At 37.5% G+C, this 24,606-nt stretch overlaps 1 protein-coding gene and 1 long non-coding RNA gene across 2 annotated transcripts in view; one reads left to right on the plus strand and one right to left on the minus strand.

Annotated features, from left to right (window-relative positions):
* Positions 1 to 9,642, plus strand: part of LOC139769825 (uncharacterized) — a 35,812-nt gene extending 26,170 nt beyond the window's left edge. The window contains exons 4-12 of the mRNA XM_071701252.1: positions 120 to 650; positions 752 to 1,667; positions 1,891 to 2,004; positions 2,115 to 2,510; positions 2,721 to 3,067; positions 4,840 to 5,352; positions 5,439 to 5,551; positions 5,625 to 5,832; positions 5,911 to 9,642. Of these exons, the coding sequence (XP_071557353.1) occupies positions 120 to 650; positions 752 to 1,667; positions 1,891 to 2,004; positions 2,115 to 2,510; positions 2,721 to 3,067; positions 4,840 to 5,352; positions 5,439 to 5,551; positions 5,625 to 5,832; positions 5,911 to 6,472 (3,700 nt within the window). The 3' untranslated portion in view covers positions 6,473 to 9,642. The remainder of the gene's footprint in view (positions 1 to 119; positions 651 to 751; positions 1,668 to 1,890; positions 2,005 to 2,114; positions 2,511 to 2,720; positions 3,068 to 4,839; positions 5,353 to 5,438; positions 5,552 to 5,624; positions 5,833 to 5,910) is intronic.
* The window catches only part of LOC139769862 (uncharacterized), a 146,725-nt gene that overhangs the window by 24,285 nt on the left and 97,834 nt on the right, over positions 1 to 24,606 (minus strand). The window lies entirely within an intron of this gene.

The raw sequence follows: 24,606 nt of genomic DNA on the forward strand, positions 1-24,606 counted from the left end.
TATTTTTTTGAAAGCGTCAAAAGGTTGAGCCACTAACGAATTCATATCACCATCAAACCCCGTCGGAGAAATGTACGCGGATTTAAATCGAGCGATTAACATTCCCGTCTCAATCACAGATTTCCAGAAACCATGGTGAACATGGAAGTGTGGATTCCGCCGCAGCAGGACACGTCGCCGCTGCTGAGCAAATACGACGTGAAGGAATGCGGCTCGATAGCGCCACCGGGTCACTTCGGCTGGTTCGTTCCGACAGAATTGGCCAGGCCCGATGATAGTTGGCTGGTCTTCACCAGGCTGGAGACTGCCAGCAGGTTCGCCATCGACGGGGTGAACCTGCAGATGGTCAAAAATCGCATGCAAAACGAGAATTTGACGGAGTACTACTGTCACGAGGCCTTTTGCCAGGACGGGATGTACATCCCGGAACGATGTCGCGACCGAGGCCAGCAAAGGCCGCCGAACTGCGCGCTGCTGCTAGCCGCATACCCTGACGAAACTCGTTTCGTAAAAGAACATATCGATCAGATGAAGCTCTACGTCAAGGTGGCATGGGTGGGTCCGAATCTCGGCTATCTAACCCATAGGTTGCTTGGAACGTACGAGCACGCACTCCACGCACGGAACTCATCGGCTTCCATCGAGAACAGGTATTGATCTGAAGAGTATGTCATTATTTTCGAAACATCGATCGATACGAGTACTATAAGAAACGAGGTGTTATAAAGTTTTACAACAAAGTTTCTTCCAGATCACTGGTGATCCTGCACTATACACCCAGTAGAGTGAACCCGAGTGAAAGGTATTTTACAACGATCGAATTTCCACGTTGCGAAAGTTATTTTGGAACGAAAGAAGGTTCGATCGGTTGCGCGTACGAGTCGAAGAGACTGACGAAGCTGGTGTGGAGTAGGTTGGAAACAATCGCGAAGATCGCCTTCCAGGCGATAACTCGTGCCAAGTTTAATGGAGAGATGTACGAGAATTTGATCTACCGTCATTCTCATGATTTATCGGACGAACAAGTCGCATGCGATTGGTTGAAGGATAATCTGAACTATACCCTAGCAAAATGGAAGCCCAATAACGACGATAAGAACACCCTCTTCGTGGGTGGTATATTTCCTATGAGCGGTAACTCCTACATGGCCAAGTCAATTGTGATTGCTGCTAAGATGGCGAAAGAAATCATCAACATTAACAATACCCTGCTGAGAGATTATAACTTGACTCTGTTAGCCAGTGACGGCCAGTGCAAATCGGACATGGTGATGAAGTCCTTTATCGACTATATCATACATAATTATTATCAGAAGTTGGTTGGCGTGTTGGGGCCGGCTTGCTCGGAAACCGTGGAGCCATTGGTCGGTGTGTCGAAACATTACAGAACGGTGATCATCAGCTACAGCGCCGAGGGATCCAGCTTCGACGATCGCACCAAGTATCCGTATTTCTTCAGGACCATTGGCGAGAACAAGCAGTACAAACATGTCTATGTGCAGCTCTTGCAGAGGCTAGGTTGGCATCGAGTGGCTTCACTGACGGAGGATGGACAAAAGTACACCGAGTATATATCGTATATGCAGGACATGCTCAGGGACAATAGCATTGATTTCGTGGCGAACGTCAAGTTTCCGAGGGAGCGAGAAGCTGACATGATGACGAAAGTAAGTTTAATTTTGATTTGTGAGAATTAATCATTTGTATTGCATAAAAGATAATGGAAATAATAAAATATTATTAAAAATTAAAAATTAAAATATTTATAAATTATATAATATTTAGGCGAGCAGAAACAGTGTGGAATAATAAATATTTTAAATATAATATTTATGCGAAAGTAGGTAATATCTAAACTGTAATAATTAATTTTACGATATTAATTTTCAGTATTTGCAAGATTTGAAAGAAAAAAGGGCAAAAATTATTATCGCAGACGTATACGGCGAGGTAGCTCGTCAAGTCATGTGCGAAGCATATAAACTGGAGATGACAGCTGTCCAGGTAATAATTATAAATTTTACCATTTTGCCCATTTTTTTCGAATAAATCGTTACATAAAATTAAAGATAAATTCAGCAATTTTAGCGTTTTAATTAATTCGTACTTTAAAGGGTTACGTCTGGTTCCTTCCGCTTTGGCTCCGGTCGCAATGGTACGATACCGATTACTATAATGAAAAAGGCGAGCAGGTAGCCTGCACCACGAGCGAAATGATGAAGGCCATAAACGGACATCTCGGTCTATCGCACGCATACTTCGCTCGGGACGACGATATAATGCAGGAGGGAATCACTGTACGCGAGTGGCGTGAACGTTACGAGAACATCTGCCGAGCGCAGAATCAGCAACCCTCTAACTACGCCGGTTACGCCTACGACGCCATGTGGACTTACGCTTATGCCATAGATCGACTTATCCATGAGAACCAGAGTTATGTGTTCGATCTTCATAGCGACCATACAGTCAATCGCCTCACGCATATTATCAGCGAAACCGATTTTTATGGGGTTAGTGGAGCAAGTTTATCGATTAACTTATTAAGTAACGACATAAAAAAATATATAGAAATATATGGTCTATCATAATCGAGGATTTTTCTGCAAAATTTTCGCTAAAAGATAACTCGGTATTACGTCGAAAAATTCTTTTGAAATATCTTGCGATCACTATATGTATAAACAAAATTGCGATAGTCAAATGTGTTTCTATTTTTTCAGGTATCCGGAAGAATAAAGTTTCTGGGTGGGCCATCGAGATACTCTGTTATCAATATTGTCCAGTTCATCGATAATGAAACGCATATTGTTGGTAACTTTTATCCGAATATCTCGGAAGCCAAGCACGAAGTAATGGGCGGCGTTTTGGACTTGAATATTTCGTCTTTCGTTTGGTTATCGGAGACGATGCCTGATGACGGTTCTGAGCCTCCGTCGAGATGTGTCCTAGGAGGATTGGCGGAACTGCTCGATGTTTCTTGCGAAGTAGCGATTGTAATCGCTAATATTATAGGCTTTGGCCTCCTCGGAGCAGTTTTGATCGTCAGCTTTATCATCATTAAACGAAAGTACGTTTATATTATAATCTCACCAATAAAGGGATTAGGGGGTGGCGAACGATGCGAACGTTATCATTATGATAATGCGTCGATCGCATTCCGTCTCAACGAAACCTCATCAAATTATGGTTGATAAACGAAGCTCGAAATGCAAACATACCGCCAACGAGCTTGAGTTGTTTCCACGTTAGTTGAAAGTTAAACATTATGTCCATTGTCGATATGATGGCGTTGGTACTTCCGATGGAGGATGATGTATACGCCCACGCGTGCAAAAACAATTAAAGTAAAATAAAGAATTAAAATTGCAGTAGATAGGACTGATCGATTAGACAGAATTGATCGAAAAATCACTCACATATTCTAAATAATTATACATTTAAGATATTCAAAGTTTTATATCGTATATCCTTTCACTTACAAATTCTTTGATCAATTAAGAGTCGATTTTCTTGATGAAATTGTCGAGGCATTCAAATTGATCAAAGAATTCATAGATGAAAGAAAATATATCTCTTTCAGATCAAAGGGGTAATCATAGAACCAGGCACAACTGATTTATTTTATTCTTTATTTTGTTCTATTTTGTGGTTGACTACCTCTTATATTATTTTTTTACGAATTATTTATGCGTTATTTTTTACTTTCATATATTTCCGTTTTATCTAGAATCTGAATTATGAAAGATTAATAAATGTAATTGCTAAAATGTCTCGTTGCGGAAGTAATTGCTTCATTTTTATTTATTCAATATGCAAATGTAAAAAGAGCTCGAAGATAAATCGGTTTTTAGCGTACCTCTGTAAGAAGTTAGTTCCCCACTTTTAGATTTAACATATTTTGAGAGTTGTACTGAATTGGTCTCGGTTTGTGCTACATTGTGCTAGAATTTTAAAACCATAATATGAAAAATACGTTGAAAATTGAAAAAAAAAACGTATTTTGACATCTAAAAACACGTTTCTTTATTTGATTACGTATGTTTTATAATTAGACTATCTGCGTAATATTGGTTGACGGCTGCTGTCCGCAAGATTTCGATGTGACCATGAATTGTATTAAAATTAATAGATACGTGGTGATGCTACCCATTATCTACAAGAAAAATCACAAAGTAAATAATATGTTTGTAATTAATTAAAGTAAATGATCGATTGCTTACCGCAGTAAGAAGCGTCGCGTCCACAGCGAGACCTTTCGCGCAGAATGTATTTTCGCGATGCAATATTTGCAAGGAAAACAGTTGCAACTGCAACGTTAGAAATCGGTTAGTGAATAACCGATAGATTCAATGTATAAAAATGTCACAGAGAACATTTTCGTAGAAATAAATTAAATTATTATTAATATTCGCGTGAATTATCATTGGTCGAATTAGTAAAGACGCTCGGGTGGTAAGGAGATCCAGGTTCGAACTTTGTCTTGGGTGTTATTTTTCACATATCCTATATATCCTATATATTCCGTATTTCCATATCCTATATTTCTGTATTTTGAAGATTCGTATTTAATATCGGTGTTGTTAAATGATTATCAATTTAATTATGTGATTGTACTATTCTAACTTTAGTTTGAGGCTGTGTTTCAAGATCAATAGTATCAGCGCGTGGTTTGCTAAAGCTAAAGCGAAGAAATAATTCACGCAAATATTATTACTATTATTATTTATTATTACTATTCTATACTTATTATATCGTAATGAACATATTATGTAGAAGAAAGCCAATTTCTTCAAAGTATTGTTCTCAAAAACTTTGTCTTCTTTTATGTTATTCGTTTAGTTACGACAAAAAAATGCAGATCCACGAAAAGTACATGAAGTCCCTGGGTATCCTGTCACAGATGGATACATCGAGTTTGGACGTATGGGAAATTCCTCGAGATAGAGTAGTGATTAATCGAAAACTCGGAGAGGGAGCCTTCGGTACCGTTTACGGTGGTGAAGCTTTCTTCCCTGAGAAGGGCTGGCTAGCTGTCGCCGTGAAGACCCTGAAAGTCGGTAGCTCGACCGACGAGAAACTCGATTTTCTCAGCGAGGTCGAGGTCATGAAGAAATTCGAACATTCGAATATCATCAAGTTATTGGGCGTGTGCATAAAGTGCGAACCTGTGTTGACCGTGATGGAATTCATGCTTTATGGCGACTTAAAAACTTATCTGTTGGCCAGAAGACATCTGGTCAACGATCGAAGCTATGAAGATTCCGACGAGATCTCGAATAAAAAATTGACCGCCATGGCGTTGGACGTCGCCAGAGCGCTCAGCTATTTAGCGCAATTAAAATACGTCCACAGGTGATTCAAACAAATTTAACTGTTGTCTATGGTAACATTATCGACGTCACAATAATTGTACGTTCTTAAATATCCTTTTTTTTTAGGGATGTCGCCTCGCGCAATTGTCTGATAAACGCCCAGCGGGTGGTGAAACTCGGTGACTTCGGTATGACAAGGCCAATGTACGAAAACGACTATTACAAATTCAATCGAAAAGGTGAGAAGATGCTCTTGCTTTTATTTTTATATAGCATTATAATTTTATACGAGTATCATTTTGTTTCGCTCAGGCATGCTACCGGTAAGATGGATGTCTCCGGAATCGCTGGCACTAGGCATTTTCACGCCAGCGTCTGACGTCTGGTCTTACGGCGTACTGCTCTACGAGATCGTTACATTCGGTAGCTTTCCTTTCCAAGGGATGAGCAATAATGAAGTACTCACGCACGTGAAGGCTGGCAATTGTCTCACCGCGCCGAAAAAAATAAAAATGCAGCTGTAAGTGGTCACCTCGATGAGACTGATCGTTTATCATGCGATCTCGTTTATCACGTGGCTTACGTTTCATGTTCGCAGCGAGAATTTAATGTATTCCTGTTGGAACGTGGACCACACAAAGAGGCCATCGGCACCGGAGATCGTTGATTTCCTGGCAATGAATCCTCGCATCATCGCGCCTTGTCTGGACGTGCCCCTGTCAAGCGTGCAATTAGAGCACACTGCGCAGCTCGATATACAGCTATCGGAGAATAGTCGGAAATTTTCCCTTTTGTGGCCACCTCGTTCATCTTCGCAATCGCAAGGACTGAAGTTTCCTGAAGTCTCGCCGACTCCGCTTCTGCTGGACTTGAACGGGCAGGACGATGATCAGACTTTGGATTCCCTGATCAGCCAGTCTTGCGAGCAGGACAGTTCTAGTCCTCTGCTGGATTCCACGAGAGCCTCGCTCTTGAAGCAAGGGTGGCTTCATGCGAATTCCAAAGACAAAGAACCTCACAAGTACGTCAATCTTCAACCGAGTATGTTGAAATTGTCTTGCGAACCCGGCAGAAATGGTAGCGCCGGAAATATTCAGATGGAAGAAAGAACGTCCATGTTATCCGAGAAGAAAAGCACCGATGATGTGTCAATGCTCTGACGCAAGTAGACAATTTTATGAAGAAATTGGGAACTAGTCAGATGCGAGGTACGTTTAATTAAAGAGAAATGTGACTCTACAAAATCAAGGTCAGAATCCACAAAGATGGTGATCATTCCGAATTGAAGCAAGGAAGTCAACAAACACATAAGTGATTTCAAAGTATTCACCTTCGTCGAATGTAATCACCAAGATCACACTAAAGGATTCTTTAAGTCGAGAGAGAATTGCTCTCTCTGACGTGGCATTTTAATTAACTAGCCAGATATTCCTCTGAATTCTTTATGGTGGAGAAACTAAGTCGATCTAATTAATTGCAATTTAAACTCCACAATTACTACATTTACGCGAGCGTTACTTCTGTAGTAACTTACGATAATTCCTTCGCGTAAACGGGATTTTATAGTAACTTACAATAATTTACTCCGCGCAAACGAGTGAATTATCGTAAGTTACTACAGAAGTAACACTCGCGTAGACGTAGTAAATGAAAAATTTCTCTTATAAGAGAATTCCTACTGCGTTTTGGATGTAGAGCGTCCTAAAATGTATATTACTAGTAGCGAAATTCGGTCTCGAATGAATGAAAAAATTCAACGATAAAACCTAAGTAAAATAAGTATCTGTCAAAAATGATCAAATGTAAATTATTTAAACAATAAGATCTTGCTGATAATACGCATCTTTTTACGGGTACATTATATGGTAGATGCGCGCATGAACTATAATGTAACGTAAGTATCTTCAGCAGCTCAAAATGGAAATATTTAAATGGAAGTATAAAATTGAAAAATGGCATGTATGTCAACAAAAAAAAAACGAAAGTATCGATCCAATATCGTAAGATTGGTACAGAGAGTATGTATATGTATACATATTACTCGAGACAACTAGCTATCGATGGCGAAATTAATTTACTGAATTCATTTTTGAGACTGACTTTCATTGCGAAATTATTGTCGCATCATCTGACCGTCGCAGACACGGATGACCGACATTATTCGTCATCGCAGGCAAGTAACTAAAGGGATTTCGCGACGAAAGCGGAAGAGACGATCAACGTCGGTGCATCCTTCATCCAGCAGTTCCGTCATCTTCTGCTCAATGCATCTTTAAGACTGACTCTCGAGATGAAAGGGACGCATCGTATATATCGTTCTTTATCCTTTTTCTTTTTTTTTTGTCGAATAACGTTTCGAGGGCAAGCTAGCGCATTTGAATAAATTCGGTGTTTTGCGAATGGCGACGTGTTCGCGTAACCATGACATTTTTTTTTAATTGTTACACAAAGAGTCCGGTAATTTTTTCTTATTTCTTAACCCTTTCACTATCCAATCATTTTTTATGATATAAACTCAAACGTTTTCCAACATAATTTAAAAATTCTTAAGTTGAAGGTTTTATTTTTATACAGAAATAGATGTTAAATTATATTTATTGTTGCATTTTATTTTCAGATTTCAATCTTGAAATTGCAAATGACTGTTTAATGAAAAAAGAAAGCTATTACTATGGCTGAAGGAAAACATACTAATGATATATGGGACAGTGAAAGAGTTAATATCTCCTCGCGAATGCGACTACGCGTTTGTCGATCATGCGTCGCCATCGCATTCACACTCACGACATCACAATTTAATCAATATCGTAAGACTAATCACCGTCTGGCTGCATACTCGATCACAGATGCGATTATTTATTGATACACGAGTGGATTTCTTGCGAAAGATTTTTATAAGAAGTATGGTTCTCGTTAAGGGTCCACTTAATAACATTCTTGTATAAAGTAGCGTTGACACAGATGACAGATAGCACATCCTATTTTGTGTAAATAAACTCACGTAAATATATTTGGCCCTTTCCGGTTTATTAATTGACAGTTCTTTTAGAACAGTTACTTTTTATGTTCCTGCATTCTTGATGTAAATAAACGTCGAAAGATGTATGCAAAAAAATATATATATATGTTCCTTATTTTCAAAGTAATAATTATAAAAAATTTGGTGAAACTCCATTCACATATCGCTTTTTAAATAAATGATTTATATGTAAAGCAAGCGTGCCATTCGTTAATAACAATGCAAAAAAATGCAAAAAATTCTGTAAATAGTTATATTTGAGTAGAATTATAAAGGACTGGAAAGGGTTAACTTTTCAGCGTCCGCTGTTCAATTTAATGACTGAATAGCTGTACAATTAAGAGCGTTCACGCATAGAGCGTTAAAGACTCCGATAGAAAAGTATTTTTAAATCTCAATTCCAGTTCGTAACTGTTCGCACATATTCGGCTACGTTGCGAAAAATGTGTCCTCAGTATACTGCTATATTGTACATAATAATTATATGGTCTTCGCCTGTATTATAAAGCAGTATACATGATATCCATTTCAACATCACTATTTAACAATTTTATAAAGACTTATTTCATTATAGAACTATAGTTTTTTAATACGTATGATTTGTAAAAGCTCAAAAAGATAGACAAATCTACAAAAATCTCTACAAAAATAAAATAAAAATGTGTATATATATATATATATATATATACGCAGGATGAGTTAAAAAATAGAAAAACGATTATTTATTTTGAACTATTTTGTTATTTAAATTTTTTATACTATATGGATAACAGCTTTTCTAATGTACAAAGAATCGTTCGTGTTTATAGCAACATATATATGTACAACTGCACGTGTATATATTATATTTAAAAAATATATATAGATATTACGCCAATATCGCGCACATGTGTATCACAATGATCAGAAAATTAATTCTTGTCATTGCGTAGAGGTACCTACGTTTTTTTTTTTACTACTCGTTTGATCGAGGAACAATATTCGCGAATGCGTCGGCGTACCCCTTTGGCAAATGTAGACATTGTAGACTACAGGCTCATAAAGAGAGCCTTTACGTTTGTACCGCGACACGTTGCTATATCCTTCCTCTAGTAATTAACTTTATAAAAGTAATCTTGGCGATTTTGCCAGATATATGCGATTACTCTTAGAACACGTACAAGATCCTTGAATTTACTCGCTACGGATTATACCAATGTTATTTATTGTCGAATTATATTGTAATTTAGTCCGCGGCGAATGATATTCGCAGCGTACGTTCCTTAAGCGCATATTTATTGAGCTTTCTAAAATTAAATAATATTAAACACCTCTGAATTTTTTTATTGCTCACATGACCATTCTCTTTCATACGCATTTTTAAAACAATTTTAATTTATTTCAAATATTTATACTGGTAATGTTATTGTATTAGATATACATCTAATCACATACTTTCAACATTACTTTCATTTTATGAATGTAAAAAACCACACATGTAATATACATCCTATTTTCGTGCATTGTATAATTCCTTGTGTAATAATTGTTGTATCATAATTGTTTGTCATTAGTTATTGGAATCTTTTATAATTTTTGTTAAGATTTTATAAGTATAAAGAAAAACGTATGGAAACTCTAAGATATCAAACAATAAACACGTACTCTATGAAAGCTCATAGCCATTGTTTGCCCCTTTTATATAGCAACACATTCATCTTCTACAATATGTGGGCTAACTTCATTCAGGCTAAAAACTACATTCGGATTTAAAGTATAGTATACCAGTAGCAAAGGATTCAGATATAATACAGTATAACAGCGAAGCTATTTTTTGATCAACTATGATATTATTTAATAATAAAACTATGTACGAAAGAAATTCAAAGTAATGACGCACCATTTCATTGTTTCTACGAAAATAGTATTCAAAGCATCGTCAGTAGTTACAATGATTTCAACAGTTTATAGAACCAGTTTCTGTTTCTTCCGACAGCTTGCGCCACCATGAACTATTCTTGCACTGAATCCATAATCCATACCGCACGTTTTGAATAATTAAAATAATACAATGTCAAAGCAGTTATAAAATATAAAATTAGCTCTTAATTTGCTTAATAATTAATTAATTTTAATTTTGAAGAAATTTAAATATTTGAAATAAACTTGCGACGTCGTTTTTAAATAACAATGAAATGTTAATGTGTATTGTACCATTTTAATAATTGTGCAATAATTAATAACGATACTACATTGCTGGATATATTTGCGTGTAAGGAAATCTGTGATTCGTAATTCGCGAGATGTATGCACGTGCCAGGCATTTCAGCCTCGCGCGCCATAATATCTCCATTGTCGGCTGTTTATTTAGCGGCGGCCTAAAAGAAAGAAGAAGACTGATACTCGAGAAAGCTCTCCCCGACGGTGTACGCTGTAAGTCTTCCCGGGCGACGTTTCCGACGCGTATATGCGGGTATTCACGACCGAATACCACAGATATTCGCGATAATAACGGCAACTCAGTATCTTCGCCGCGTAGCTACTCGCACGTATTCTTCACGGCACACGTATACGTACATGCATTCCGTCCAAATGATCAAAAGTCGTTCAGCCGGCCCATTGTTTACGCGTACATCGTGAACTAGCTTCTCTAGCTTCTCTAGAGATGAAGATAACATCGTATACTCCGGCGAACGGAGGCCACGGGGGGTCCGCCCGCTCTCTCGCAACAGGTCGCGTGTTCCTACCTGTTACGACTGTTCTCAGGAGCTCGGTCATTATAATGTTAAACGATTCGGCAGAGGCCCGTGTTAACGCGCCGACGGTTGCATCAACGGATTTCTGCTCTCTCGATATGGAGCACGGTTATTATCACATGATTTTGAAACAGTGAGTTGCTACAACTCACTGCTACAATATTATGGTAATCATATCTCCTTGACACAACATACACACATTGTTGATCGAATTAAATTATGGAAAATTTTTAGGACACTATGTATTTCAACAAGTTCTTTTACGTCATTCTTTAAGAAAAATTTTAGACTTTTCGAAATCGTTGCATTGCAATAAATTAGATTGTATTATGCTATCGCAGATAGGTGAAAGCTTCTCGCTTTTAGTCGAGAATAATACATGTAGATGTAGTCTCTAGACAGTCTTTTTTTTATCATGAGGATATTTTCGATGTCCTTGGCGATCGTGAAATGATAATCTGTCCCACAAACTGGTTTCTACAGAGACACGCAACGCACTGCTTGCAAAATTATTTGGTAGCAGATATAAGAATTAGATAAGATAAGAATTAAATAATGGACCAAGAGAACGCCATTGCGAGAGCGAAAGTTCGTAATGAAGCAAGAAATTCCAGAACATTTTCATATGTTTGTCCTCATTTAGTATCTGCATATGCGCAAGCCTTATCGATAATAACTTGATTTAAATAAGCAATTTTATATTGTTTAATTTAATTTAATTATATATAATTAATTTTACTTTACTTTTAAATATATAAATAATCGCAGTGACAATAACATTTCATTATATCTATCGTTTTTTCACAATCACAATACAATGTGATTAATTATAATGCCTAGTCAAAACTGAAAAATGTTTTCGATTTGTGTATGTAGTGTCGTAATGTAGGAACTATCATTAAGCCGAGTATCTACAACCAGAAAGTAAGATGTGCTGAATTGCTTTACTGTATTCATTGCTACGAGTAACAAAGATTATTAATTCTTCGCGACGTATGCGTGACGTAACTCGATCACAAAGCGTGTTGTCGTCTAGTGTCTAATAGGTATTAACACGGATATTACAGCGCGTGATCGTTGTGCCACGATCAAACGTCAATCGTTCCTGACTGGCGATAATCCCTTCATTCGATGACATTTCGTTGTCAGCAAGCCTTCGCGGACTTTGCTTTCCGACTGACTAATTAAACTTGAATCTATTGTTCTAGAGTGCCTAATCTAATCTGGATTAAAAATGAAGCTATTTTCTGGTACAACATAATGAACGCAATATGTTTAGCAAAATATGACATCGGGACAAAATGCTGCCTGTAAAAAATATTGTGTCACCAATTCTTTCTCAATACTAATTTAAGAATCTTATATACCTTGATTTTCGTGTAAAAGTTTCCTTTATTTTTCTTAAGAAAAGAAATAAATTTTCCACAATGGACATGTATATTTATTTTTTCTTTAGCTATATGTGTAAATATTTCTTTAGGTACAGTTATTTAGCATATGAGTATAAGATAATGGAGAACCGGTTAAGATATATGAACGTGTTTATAGTTATACATGTATACAATGACCGTGCATTGATCTCTCGCCTCTCTTCTTCCTGCCGAAAGAGAAAATCGATGCACCGACATGTACGTTATGTTAACGCGGTTCATTCTTACGTAAGAACGTGCGGGCGTACGTGCGGTTATCTGATTGTTCTCCGCAGAGCTGACCAGAAGTCATTTCTCGAGAATTATGTGACCGTCATTACGATGAAATTTTACTGGAGGAAGACGTAACAAAAGAAGTCGAGATTGCGTAGGAGACATCCGCTACTAGTCTTCACACTTTATCTTTCACCCCCACCCAGAACGGAATAAATCTTTCTCTTTCTATACCCTATTCTACTCCCTGTGTTAAATAAATTAGAAACGAATCGCCAATTAATCTAACACGGCGGCTGTGTGCGACCACTCCCTGTATCGGAGCTGATTTTCACCGGTGTCGGAGCGCTCTTTAGCCGGCCGTAAATCAATTCGAAAGCCACCGAAGTCTGCTTTCTTCTCAGAGCGCTCGCTCGCTCGCTCGCTCGCTCGCGGGCAACGCTTGCTTGATCGAAGCCAACGAGGAGATCAGTAACATCATTATTATCGGCGCCAATATCGCGATCGAGCGCGATTTCCTAGCTTAATTGACACTGCGAACTTTAACGGGGCTACTCGGGGGGAACCCGTGCGAAACGTATGAGAAACGAAAGTGCGCCACGTTACGCAAGCTACGAAATTAATAATGAACACTTGCAGTAGATTTCCTGAAGGTGCCTGGATAACTGAAAGTACGGAAAGCGAAGGGAAAAAAATCTTTTCACAACCGCGCGATCGCTGGACCATAACGCGATGCAGTTATAGGATGCTCGATGCATTTACGATACACACCACACGGCCTCGTCGGTACAGATTGGGGATTCAGATCGGCGCCAGTATCATTCAAACAACGTTCCGAGCGCAGATTCACAGGCGGAGAACCAGTTTGCCGATCGTTCCCTTCGCTGGTGCGCATTAATGTTATTATCGTGATCGTTGGGACGCGAGCGATCGTGAACTTCACACCTTCCCCGATTTTTTATGGGATTCTTATGGCGTTTCGCGGGTTTAGCGCGCGCGTAAAGTCGCGGAGGAATCGTTGGGTCGTGTACAAGTGGGAGTGTACGGTGTTTGCATAGCAGGTTGTTCCGCGTTGGAACAGCCGAAGGCTGTGGAGGAGGGTTTTATGACATTTAAATGGGTGGGTGTTCTACCGATTCGCGTGAAATTTTATACAGGTGTAAATAATGATTGACGAGTGCAGCGAAAACTATTCCGAAAGCTACAAATTTTTAATCGACAACGCGAAATGCACACGATAATAGCGGGTGATTGGCATCGAAGGGTAAATCAAGATTATCAGAGAATTATTTGAGAAAAGAAATTTCTGTAGATCGCACGCGCGTATTTCCAGCAGATAAAAGAAGGCCTTTTCTTCCGTCTAGACTTCTTCCGTAATATCCATTACGCTTTTATCGTTAGAGTATCGCGATCACTTACTTAACCAGAAGACAGTCACGTTCACACGTGGATACAATACGTCGTTTCGCCACCGAGATACACCGTATCTAATGCGAGACGCCTAAAAGTCTTCGGCGTTTCCCCGAAGGAGCGCACCGCGCACGTTTCTTATATATCATCTCGGACACTAACGAAGATATAGGGTGTCGCCTGGCGGACAGATAATCGCACCGCGTCGGGTCTAAGGTGTCGCTTGTCTGGAGGCTGGCCGGGATATTGCGTTACGTTAATTAATGCGCGATATTGCGATCGCTGTTAAACGGCACTGTCGCGACGAGATCCAATAACAATGAACAACAAAATTGTACTGTTTCTTCGTTTATACAGATTACACATATTGGGGAAATTCACAATTATTTTTACATTAAATTCAAATATGTCTTTAATTTTTTTAGTTTTACAGAGAAACATTTCTTTTGAGTATTCAGCAATAATTCTTTAGCGTGCACATATTTGGATTCTATTTGTTCTAATATTGTTTTTCTTCATTAATAAATTTTCACGTACCATCTATATATAACTTATATATCTATCTTAAAAATAATTTTATGAAGAAATAAAACGCCATATACTATACTGCTATATAATAATGACATTGTATACTTAACAACGATTATCACACAAACTGGCACAATGAGACTGATAGAAAAATTCTAATTAAATCTTTGGACCTAGCGTAAAAAATATGTAGGAATTATTGCGAACGATACAATGTGGCAATGATTATGTTCACTAGTGTAATGAGAACGGCGCGGCGGCTGGAAATCGGCTGGTTGAGGGATCGCCGGTAGAACCGGATAAATCTCAATACAAAGTCAATTACGGCTGGCAGCTACGATCGTGTCGGTGGGCGTGAATGGCTCGCGCGAGTCATTTGCATCGTGCGCGCCGATATCGAGTTGATTTACAAATTCCAGCTTGCTCGGTGTAGCCCCGATGATTGACAGTTCGCGCCGTGTATTGTTTATTTACGCCGTGCCGATAAGAGTTCCCCGGCACGACTGTTGCAATATATCGATTAAATAACCTCGGGTAAGCAAAAATGCAACGAGAAGCGTGCAAGCTGCTATACTGATTTAAAAACTTAAAAATATAATCAATACTACTGTTCCAGCTTGCAAATGCAACAATATCTAACCATTTTTGCAGTACAAGTGATAGATATAATTAAATTTCAATTAGTCATTTATTAATTTTTACAGTCATCATTAGGATATTTATTATATTAAAGAAGTATTGTCATTTGTGACTGTGATAAGAAAAAAGCAGACAATATTCAATTTCAACATAATTCAATATTTTTGAAAAAAATTCTGGCGGTGACACCATAAGTTAAGAAATCTATAATCTCTTTCTCGCGATTAGTCTTATCTATAATCTAGATAGAGAAGAAAGATTGAATTAAATAGGCTTAATCAGCAATCGCTGGGACCCGGGTGCAGTGCACCTCGATGCTGGTCTTTTCTCGGTGCGAGCATGTTAACGAACGATCGATCAGGAATTATTATGCGTCCGGAGATTTTTCGCGCGCGTGCATGATTTATCCCGCGGACGAGAGTCGGCCGGTGCTTTGTTACGAGTAACGTTTAACGCGCTTGATAGCGTCATTAATCCTTTCGGGTGTATTTGTAGTCACGAGAAAAGTGTTAGATCGCGCGCGCAGAAATTGTGTTACGTGAGCGTTGAAACGAATAACGCTTGAGACAAACGCGCGCTGTCGGAGCGGCCTAACAAATTCGCGCGGGTAGGCGCGGAAAAGTGACGCTCGCGGGAAGAGCGTGAACGTCATAATGATGCATCACGTGTCGTTTGTATCGCGGTCGCTCGGTGATTAATCGGGTCAAAGTAGCAGCAGGTCCTCTTATGAATGCGTCGTCAGGATTGCATCGCGTTCGCGTCTCAATTCTACCAGCTGCGTCAGCTGGCTTCGAGGAAAGCGAACCGTGAATTCCTTCCATCAGAACCAAGCAATCTGCGGTAAAAGATTCCGCGATCAAAATAATCCCACGATTCTCTATTTACTTAGCAGTAAAGAAATGAACCTACGTGCGCCACGAATACGCCCGTGATTGAAGAAGTTAAATTAAAATGTAAAAAAGATGTAAAAAAAATGTAAAAAAAATGTAAAAGAGATGGACTAGGAAATAATTAAGAGGCCTTCCTTTTGATTTCTAACGATTTCTTCTTATGCAATCGAAGCATAAAATCTGATTGGGTCATAAGTCTGCGACCTCCGACCGGTTCCGCTCTTTGTCGTTCTCTTGTCGTAATATTAAGGTAAATGTCCCTACCGTCGTACTCGCTCCCTCTACCGAACGTTTTGTCGCAAAAGTACATTTACCGATGCGTTGAGGATAACAACACGATTGTGAGTGCGACGAAAAAATTCTGTGATTCGTGTTGCATATCAGTATTAACGTGAAAAGTAAGTACATTAATTAAAACTAAGTTTTTTCATATTTCCTGTCGCACGTCATAATCCGAGCCGATTCTTAAGAGCGAGATTAAGAAATGTCATCCTCTTTGATTGTCCGTATGTCGTTGTAAATCTATCCATGACAAATAATACCCGACCTAATCAATTTCTTACGGTCTAATTTATGGATACTTGAGAAAAAAATCATCGGGCATCATGATTTCTTTTTTTAAATCGATGGTCGGAGATGAGATATAGCAAAACACTTGTTTGACCCTATTACCAGACATGTAAACGTCAGCTCGTTGCCTCTACTATAAAAAAATATTAATAATTAATTTTTATTAACAAAAGTAAAACCCAAATTGATAAAAAAGGTAAAGTATTAACTTTGATTACTCACACACGTACACACACACACAAACACAACACACACACAACACACACACACACACACACACACACACACACACACACACACACACACACACACACACACTGTGTTATTTCTGAAATTGTATTACAGTTTAAAAAGTATCAGCATACGGGTGAATTAGAAAGTTTGGTACCAGTCAATTTTTGGACGAGATTTGCCCTAATCAGTACGTTCCTTATATATGTTCCTTATATATGAACTAGGAACTCTATATTTGGAAGAGTTAGAACAGAAAGTAGGAGGACCGAAAGTATTCCAATTATTTCTGAAAACATATTTTTTTTATTATAAAAACAAAAATATACAAACTAGAGATTGGAAGGAATATGTGGCAGCTTACTTTGATGAAAAAAATGAGGTAACAATTTTATTAACAATTTTTGTTTGCATTGAAAATAATGATTTTTGTGTTGGTTTTAGGAGATAGAGTCTTGTCATACAGACTTAATTTTCAAGGGTAAAATAACTAAAGTTCCAGAATATTTAGCAACCACATTAGAACAAACATGTGATGAGTTTATAACAGAATTGATAATGTGGGATGAAAATCCCGACAATATATCTGATAAATTCACAGAAGTACAATCTTATTCAGATATTTGGAAAATGGAATTTTTAAATCGCCTTTATATATCACCTTACATTATATCCGAGATTAAAATGAATATGCTGTCAGATGAGTGCATGTGGCTTTCCGATCACAAAAAGTGTGCTTATTAGCAATGTCGCTAGTCTTGTCAAAGAACTACATCGAAAAAATCCATTCACGAACAATTGTCCAGGCCGCAGTTGGTATGAGGGATTTCGCAATCGTCATCCAGAGTTGGCTCAAAAAATTGCACAAAATTTGTCATTCTCACGATCATCAGTCACCGAAACGGCTTTGCGAAAGTGGTTCGCAGAAGTCAATACTTATAAAGAAAATGCGATCTCGATGCGACAAGAATCTTCAATTGTGACGAATCGACGTTTTTTCTTAGTCCAAAAAGAGAAAAAGTTTTGGTGAAAAAAGGAGACAAGGCCGTGTACAATTTCATTCATAACGACGATAAAGAATGTTTAACTGTCCTGTTCACGGCCAACGCCGCTGGCACATTAGCACCACCAATGATACTTTTCACATACGAGAGGATTCCGGTCAGTATCTCCGCAAGTATCCCCAATTCGTGGGGTGTAGGAAAAACCGAGAATGGCTGGATGACTGGCGAAAGCTTTTTTGAATACATCGCGAATGTATTTTATCCGTGGTTACTCGAGAATAATATCGCGTTTCCCATTGTGCTGTACATAGACGGACACTCATCTCATCTGACCATGGCGCTGAGTGAGTTTTGCCGAATTCACAAGATCATACTAATGGCATTGTATCCCAATGCAACTCATTTGATACAGCCACTTGATGTTGCATTCTTTCGACCATTGAAAGGTGCCTGGCGTAAAGCGACAACAGAATGGAGGATGGCCCCTAACGGAGCTCGAATGAGAAAAGAACACTTCGCACCTCTGCTCGTACAAGCTCTTGATACCCTCAACAACTCCAATATTCTATGTAGAGGATTCGAGGCTTGTGGACTCCATCCATTCAACCCGGACGCAGTAAACTATCAGAAACTAGTATCCCGCACAAAATCAATGGTTGATACAAACGTACAGAGCACGAGAGAAATTCCTGTTGAGGATTCTGACAATATGTCCTTGATGGCCTTAAAAAAATACATTCCCGAGAAAATGCTGCAAAATTTGAACTGAAGATGGTACCAAAAAGAGATTGAAGGCAGAAGAAAAAGTTAACAATCCGCCATCGTATCGAGTGCTTTCCATCGCAGCAATTAGATCATCAAAAACCAGAAAACTTCAACTTCGTGAAATAAAAGATTACATCGTAAAACATTGCGCCTATTATAGGGATTATGGGAGTGACCAGTGGGTAAAATACTTGAGCGATTGCCTCACAAAAAGGAAGGATTTTCTCCACGAGCGAGTGAAGAGAAAAGGAAATTGTTATTATTGGAGCTTAAATCCTGAATGTAAGGTCGACCATGACCGAATAGTATCATCATGTAGTATTAAGTATTCTGTTACATATTGTTATGCATACTACATGATGCTACATATCTTTAACGCACTATTGCAGTCATTAATAACTTTCCCGTAATTGTCCAGCTTTAAATAAGTAGCAATTCGATTTCTGTAGTACATTCTTTTGTCATGATCGTTCTCTTCTACATTCAGTGCGTTTGTATAGTGACTTAATGACTTTGTATACAGACTTCTCTAACGATTTTTCACTGTTGCTGACTTTATAGGTTTTTCTTCCTATAGAAATACAACGAACGGAAGTTGGTTTGTTCAGTCCTTATGCAAGGAATTAAATGACAACGGAACCAGATAGGATTTGTGGACTTTATTAACATTGGTACGCCGACGCGTGGCCATTGAATATGAAGCAAATATACTATCTAACAACATACATCACGGCAAACAAATGCCGTACGTCATCACGACGCTAACAGGATTAATCAAGTTTGCTCAAGATGCTGGAGAATCAAACAATCGTACAAGTGCAGAGCCATAATAATTAATTGCGTGTAATTGGTAGAGAACGGAATATCTGCGCTCCTTCTATATCGTATATATGTGAACCGCGATTTACTTTGTTGACACTGATTATTTCGACGATATTATTTTTAAATATCATTAATATCTTAAAATAGTTTTATACACTGCTGTATATATATATATATATATATATATATATATATATATATAGAGAGAGAGAGAGAGAGAGAGAGAGAATCTCAATACAAAATGTGTGATTCATGTACATGTTTCTTTTTACTTTTAGACATATGGTGATTTGAACACGAAAATTCGCGAAAGAAGAGAGAAATTATCGACTTTTAAGTTAACGTCGCAACCACAGGCTGCTATTATAGCCTCATCAGATACAGATATAAGACGTAGTTTTGTCATTGTTGATAGTCAAAACATTATAAAGTCAAAACTCCTCTAAAAACTATTGACATAGCGTTTAAATGTATTAATAGTCTACATGCTGAATATCCTAAGGAATGTGAACAAATTTACCTTTTTCTACAAATAGGTATTTATGGTATTCAAACAATAGGATTCAATGAACACATTCGTGATTACGAAGTAAGATTTTCAGAGTCGAAAAAAAACATTAACATGGATGATCTTTATGATCCACTCCCATTAAGTTTGAATGCAAATGTACTTAATGAAAATTATGTTATTATGCGTTACGCAATTTAAGTTTTTCTCTTATTAAGGTTCTCTTATTGTAATTAATACTTATATATATGTAATTACTTAGTAATTGCATATATTAATATTAATATTAATATTAAGTTTCTCTAACATTTATGTATAGTACATAATATTTCATTATTATATCATTTAAATAATTACGGAGTAAATATATTCCAGAAATTTCAATGAGCATAGTTATTTTACCTAACTTCTATTGCTGGAGCAACTAATGATTTAGCTGTAATCGAATTTGTTAATAAAGCTAATTTTCTTTTATACAACAGCAAGAAGATTAGTTACATATACCAAGCTATATTTTCCATTGGTTGTAGTAAAGAATCATCTTTGCTGTACTAACAAATCTACCGTGCTGTAACATCAAATTTTATTAGGTATAATCACAAATTTTATGCAGCTCTGTGACTTAGTTACTGTAACATAGCAAACTGGCTGTCCGTATATTACGGCTATGGATTTGCTAGGCTAGCAAGGTTTTCTGTTGACATAGCAAATCTTATTTTTTCCGTGTAGGTGAAGGTGAATGGACGTTGCAAAAAGATTGCCAAACCGCGCTTGATGGGCCGATGGATCTTCCGAGCAAATATAAAGAAGACAATCACAAGGTCTTCAATCAGTCGAAGGACAGCAACTTGGAAAACATCGGACTACAGTCAGCAATTCCAGCAGTACAAACTACTCATGTCAAAATCGATCTTTCAAAAAGTATAATAATATTTACTTAACGCATAATTAAAGATTAATTATACAATTTTTCGTGAGCACGCATATAAACAAAGTATATATCAGAGTCAGGGGAGAAAAGAGTCTTACGAGAGAGTACTGCAATCGACCAAGCTATATCAGCACTGCGACAATTGACGAAGCTATCAGTACTGCGACAGTTATCCGCCCCAACGCTTCGAATGACAGTCTTCTTCAAGATCCACCGATTCAACCGGTTTCGCAGATCAATTACAATCTCGACATTCCTGCGCGTATATCAAAAGATTTCAGTCAAATCAATTCACAAGCGTGCGAAATGATGCCACTAGCGGTGAGTGGTCTTTGTATGCCTCATAATGTTCCAGAACCGTTTCAACGAGCTCTGTTCTGGCGATTACCTCCGGAAAAAAACGACAAAAAGCGACGTCAAAAGGAAAAAATCCCTACCGTCGTAACCTCTCGCGAGTGGCAGGCTTATCATACGGCCAAAGCCTTAGAAAAAATTAAGAAAACTAGGGACATCGAAGAATTAAGAAAGAAAAACCGCGAGTTGGCTGCTCTTAAAAGAAAGGAAGAAGCAGAAGAAAAAAAGAAGAAGAGACTCGAAGCTGCTGAAGAAAGAAAACGAAAAATAGAAGCTGAACGAGAAAGGAAGCGCTTGAATCGAGAAGAGAAGGCGAGACAGAAGCATGAGAAGTTATCCGAAAAAAAGAAAAATAAAAAATTCATAAAGAAAGAAGTTCCTATTTCTGACAAGTCAGGGGAGCAATATTTATTATTTATGTTTATTCTTTTTTATTATTTTAGTATTGTTTAATTTGCGATTGCAATATATACAATAAGCCTAATATTTATTTCCTTTTTTTATTGGTATAAAATTAAAATCTTGAAATCGGAAATGATATACTAACTTTTCAATAATTTAATATTGTTAAAATATAAAACAATAAAAATTTATTTATTAAATAAAAATTTTAATCGTTTCCTCACGATTAATGTTTATTTATGTTAACCAGCCCATACTTATGCGCGCTACCCTCAACCTTCCCTACTGAAAAATTGTCAAAATACCTACGCGGCACGATTGAAGTTGCTCGTGAAGAGGGATAATCAATTATAATCTCCGTCCAGTATGCAGAGGGAAAGGTGGACGGTCATGGGGGCATGGCTGGGCGGCATTGGATACACTGTGTCGGTAGAGGGGACATTGACAGTCGTGTCTTTATTTCCTTTTATCTACTAAAATAATTTAAGAAATAGATCGAATCAATGATATTTTGACAAAATATTGATAAGAATATACAGGGCTGTAAAAATTATTGCCCAATTTACTTTATTCGCGGCTGAAAATGCAATATTCCCGTCGAGTCGGTCTTATAGGTGTCGGGGGTAGGGACATTTACCTTATATCTTTGCTTCACGTGCGGAACTAATTTCGTCTCCTAATAGACATTTCCCTATCCTTGCATCTTCTTGCTCGACATTTAATATATAATCTCACATTAGAAATATAAATGCCATAATTATAGCACTAAATATAAAATAAATGTTTAGGTCCAAAAATCCGCCACTTTCAACTATTTGTCCTTTCAGCAGATATCGGATTAGAAAGTAGACTTGTTTAAACAAACCTGCCGTTAAATAATAGTCTATTTACGAGCAAATAGAGCCGCAAGTAAAACCGTTTGGCCAATAAATTGGCTATGAAGTGTTCGTGGAAAGGCCAAAAAGGAAACTTCGCCATAAGAGTTCACTTATAATAATAGATATCATAAAAAGTAAGACTTTCTGCATTGACCTAACTTGAAACAGAATTATATAAATCAGCTTATTAAACACTTCAATTATCAACTTTTTCTTGCATTTTATAGATGCTGCTCGAAAGCATTATTCAACATTAACCGAGAGAACAACAGTGCAAAATTATGTTTCCGCCTGGCTTCAACAAGCCAAAAGACGTTATGACAGAGAGCAGGTACTTTTTTTATTCTACTTAAATAAATTGCTATTGTGATGCAACTGAATTAATTTTGTGTCTTTTTTCTTGTCTTAGGCAAAAGCAGATGCAGTAAAAAACTTGTCTTAGGCAAAAGAAGCAGTAAAAAACGCCGACCAAGTTCGTCGATTTCTTAAAGTATAAATTTTTATTTCTTACTTTTGAAAATTTTCCTTCGTAGTTTGTAGAAAAATATTCAATCAAATTTTATATATTTTTGACTTACTAATAATAGTTTCGGTGCACCGATGCCCATGGATTCGTTACATATAAATCTTACTTCGGACGTGTAAGAATCTGTTACAAGAAAAAATGTAATTTTAAATCACAATGGAGAATAACTATGCAGAGTGAATCACATAGATATGTACATTATATATGTGATGCGTGTATATGTGTGTATATATACATAGATTTATAAAGCAAGACTTAATTGTATATATTAGATCTTCAAATTTGTAAGAAATAATGATTTTGCTAGATATTCGTGTTAGGGAATTATATCTAAATTGTCTAGACGAAAACTTCGAAATGTCGTGCATAATTGCGTACGAAGATTCGTTTGTTTTGTATTTCTTTTACGCATAACTGCGTACGAAGATTCGTTTGTTTTGTATTTCTTTTACGCATAACTGCGTACGAAGATTCGTTTGTTTTGTATTTTATTAATATAGAAGGAAAAATTCAAAAATAAGCTTAAATTAAATTTATACAAATTTATTAATTTGTTTTTTATTTATATGCTTGTGTGTATAAATAAAAATATATATTACTTAAAGTATAAATTTTTATTCCTTACTTTTGAAAACTTTCCTTCGTAGTTTGTAGAAAAATATTCAATCAAATTTTATATATTTTTGACTTACCAATAATAGTTTCGGTGCATCGATGCCCATAGATTCGTTACATATAAATCTTACTTCGGACGTGTAAGAATTTGTTACAAGAAAAAATGTAATTTTAAGACTCAATAGAGAATAAATATGCAGAGTAAATCATAGATATGTACATTATATATGTGATGTGAACCGTGGTCGTTTTGGTGACACGTTAAAAATCGTTTATTATGGGTAATCATGCAGTTTTATAACTTTGCAGGCGTTTTTTCGGTGTTTTTCCCACTCTGCTAGAATGCGTGGGTCGACGGCAATGCTTTCTCTTCCGTCTTTCAGCGAAGAATCGGCCGTGCTCTCGACTAACGATCGATATAAACGGGAGACAAAACTAATTAGACGGGATTATTAAAGACAATATGGCAAATTGCGCTCACTTAACGGGGACCGCGAGCCCGCGGGGGCGCCCGCGCGATCATGCACCGCGATAGACAACACACCGTCGGAGCGCGTCGGCACGATTCGGCTCGTTAATTATACCCCGCTTACGATTACAAGATCGCTTTAATTGCGATTGCGTAACGCTCGATCGATACACGTATATAGATTTCGTCGAGGCTCGGCGAACGTACCCCGAGGGGCTTCTCTCGTACACAATCCCACTGACCCGTTTTTCGTCTCGAGACGCATCCAAGTACGCGATCGACCGAGATCCCGGTTGCGAAATCAGTTTCGCTCGAGGTGCTAATTAACTCGCACCGCGGGATTTTTTCGAACTTT

This window comes from Temnothorax nylanderi, unplaced genomic scaffold (assembly GCF_030848795.1).
Source record: "Temnothorax nylanderi isolate EJ_2023f unplaced genomic scaffold, tnyl_v1.0 TNYL_tig0002_pilon, whole genome shotgun sequence".
Taxonomy (NCBI): Eukaryota; Metazoa; Arthropoda; class Insecta; order Hymenoptera; family Formicidae; genus Temnothorax; species Temnothorax nylanderi.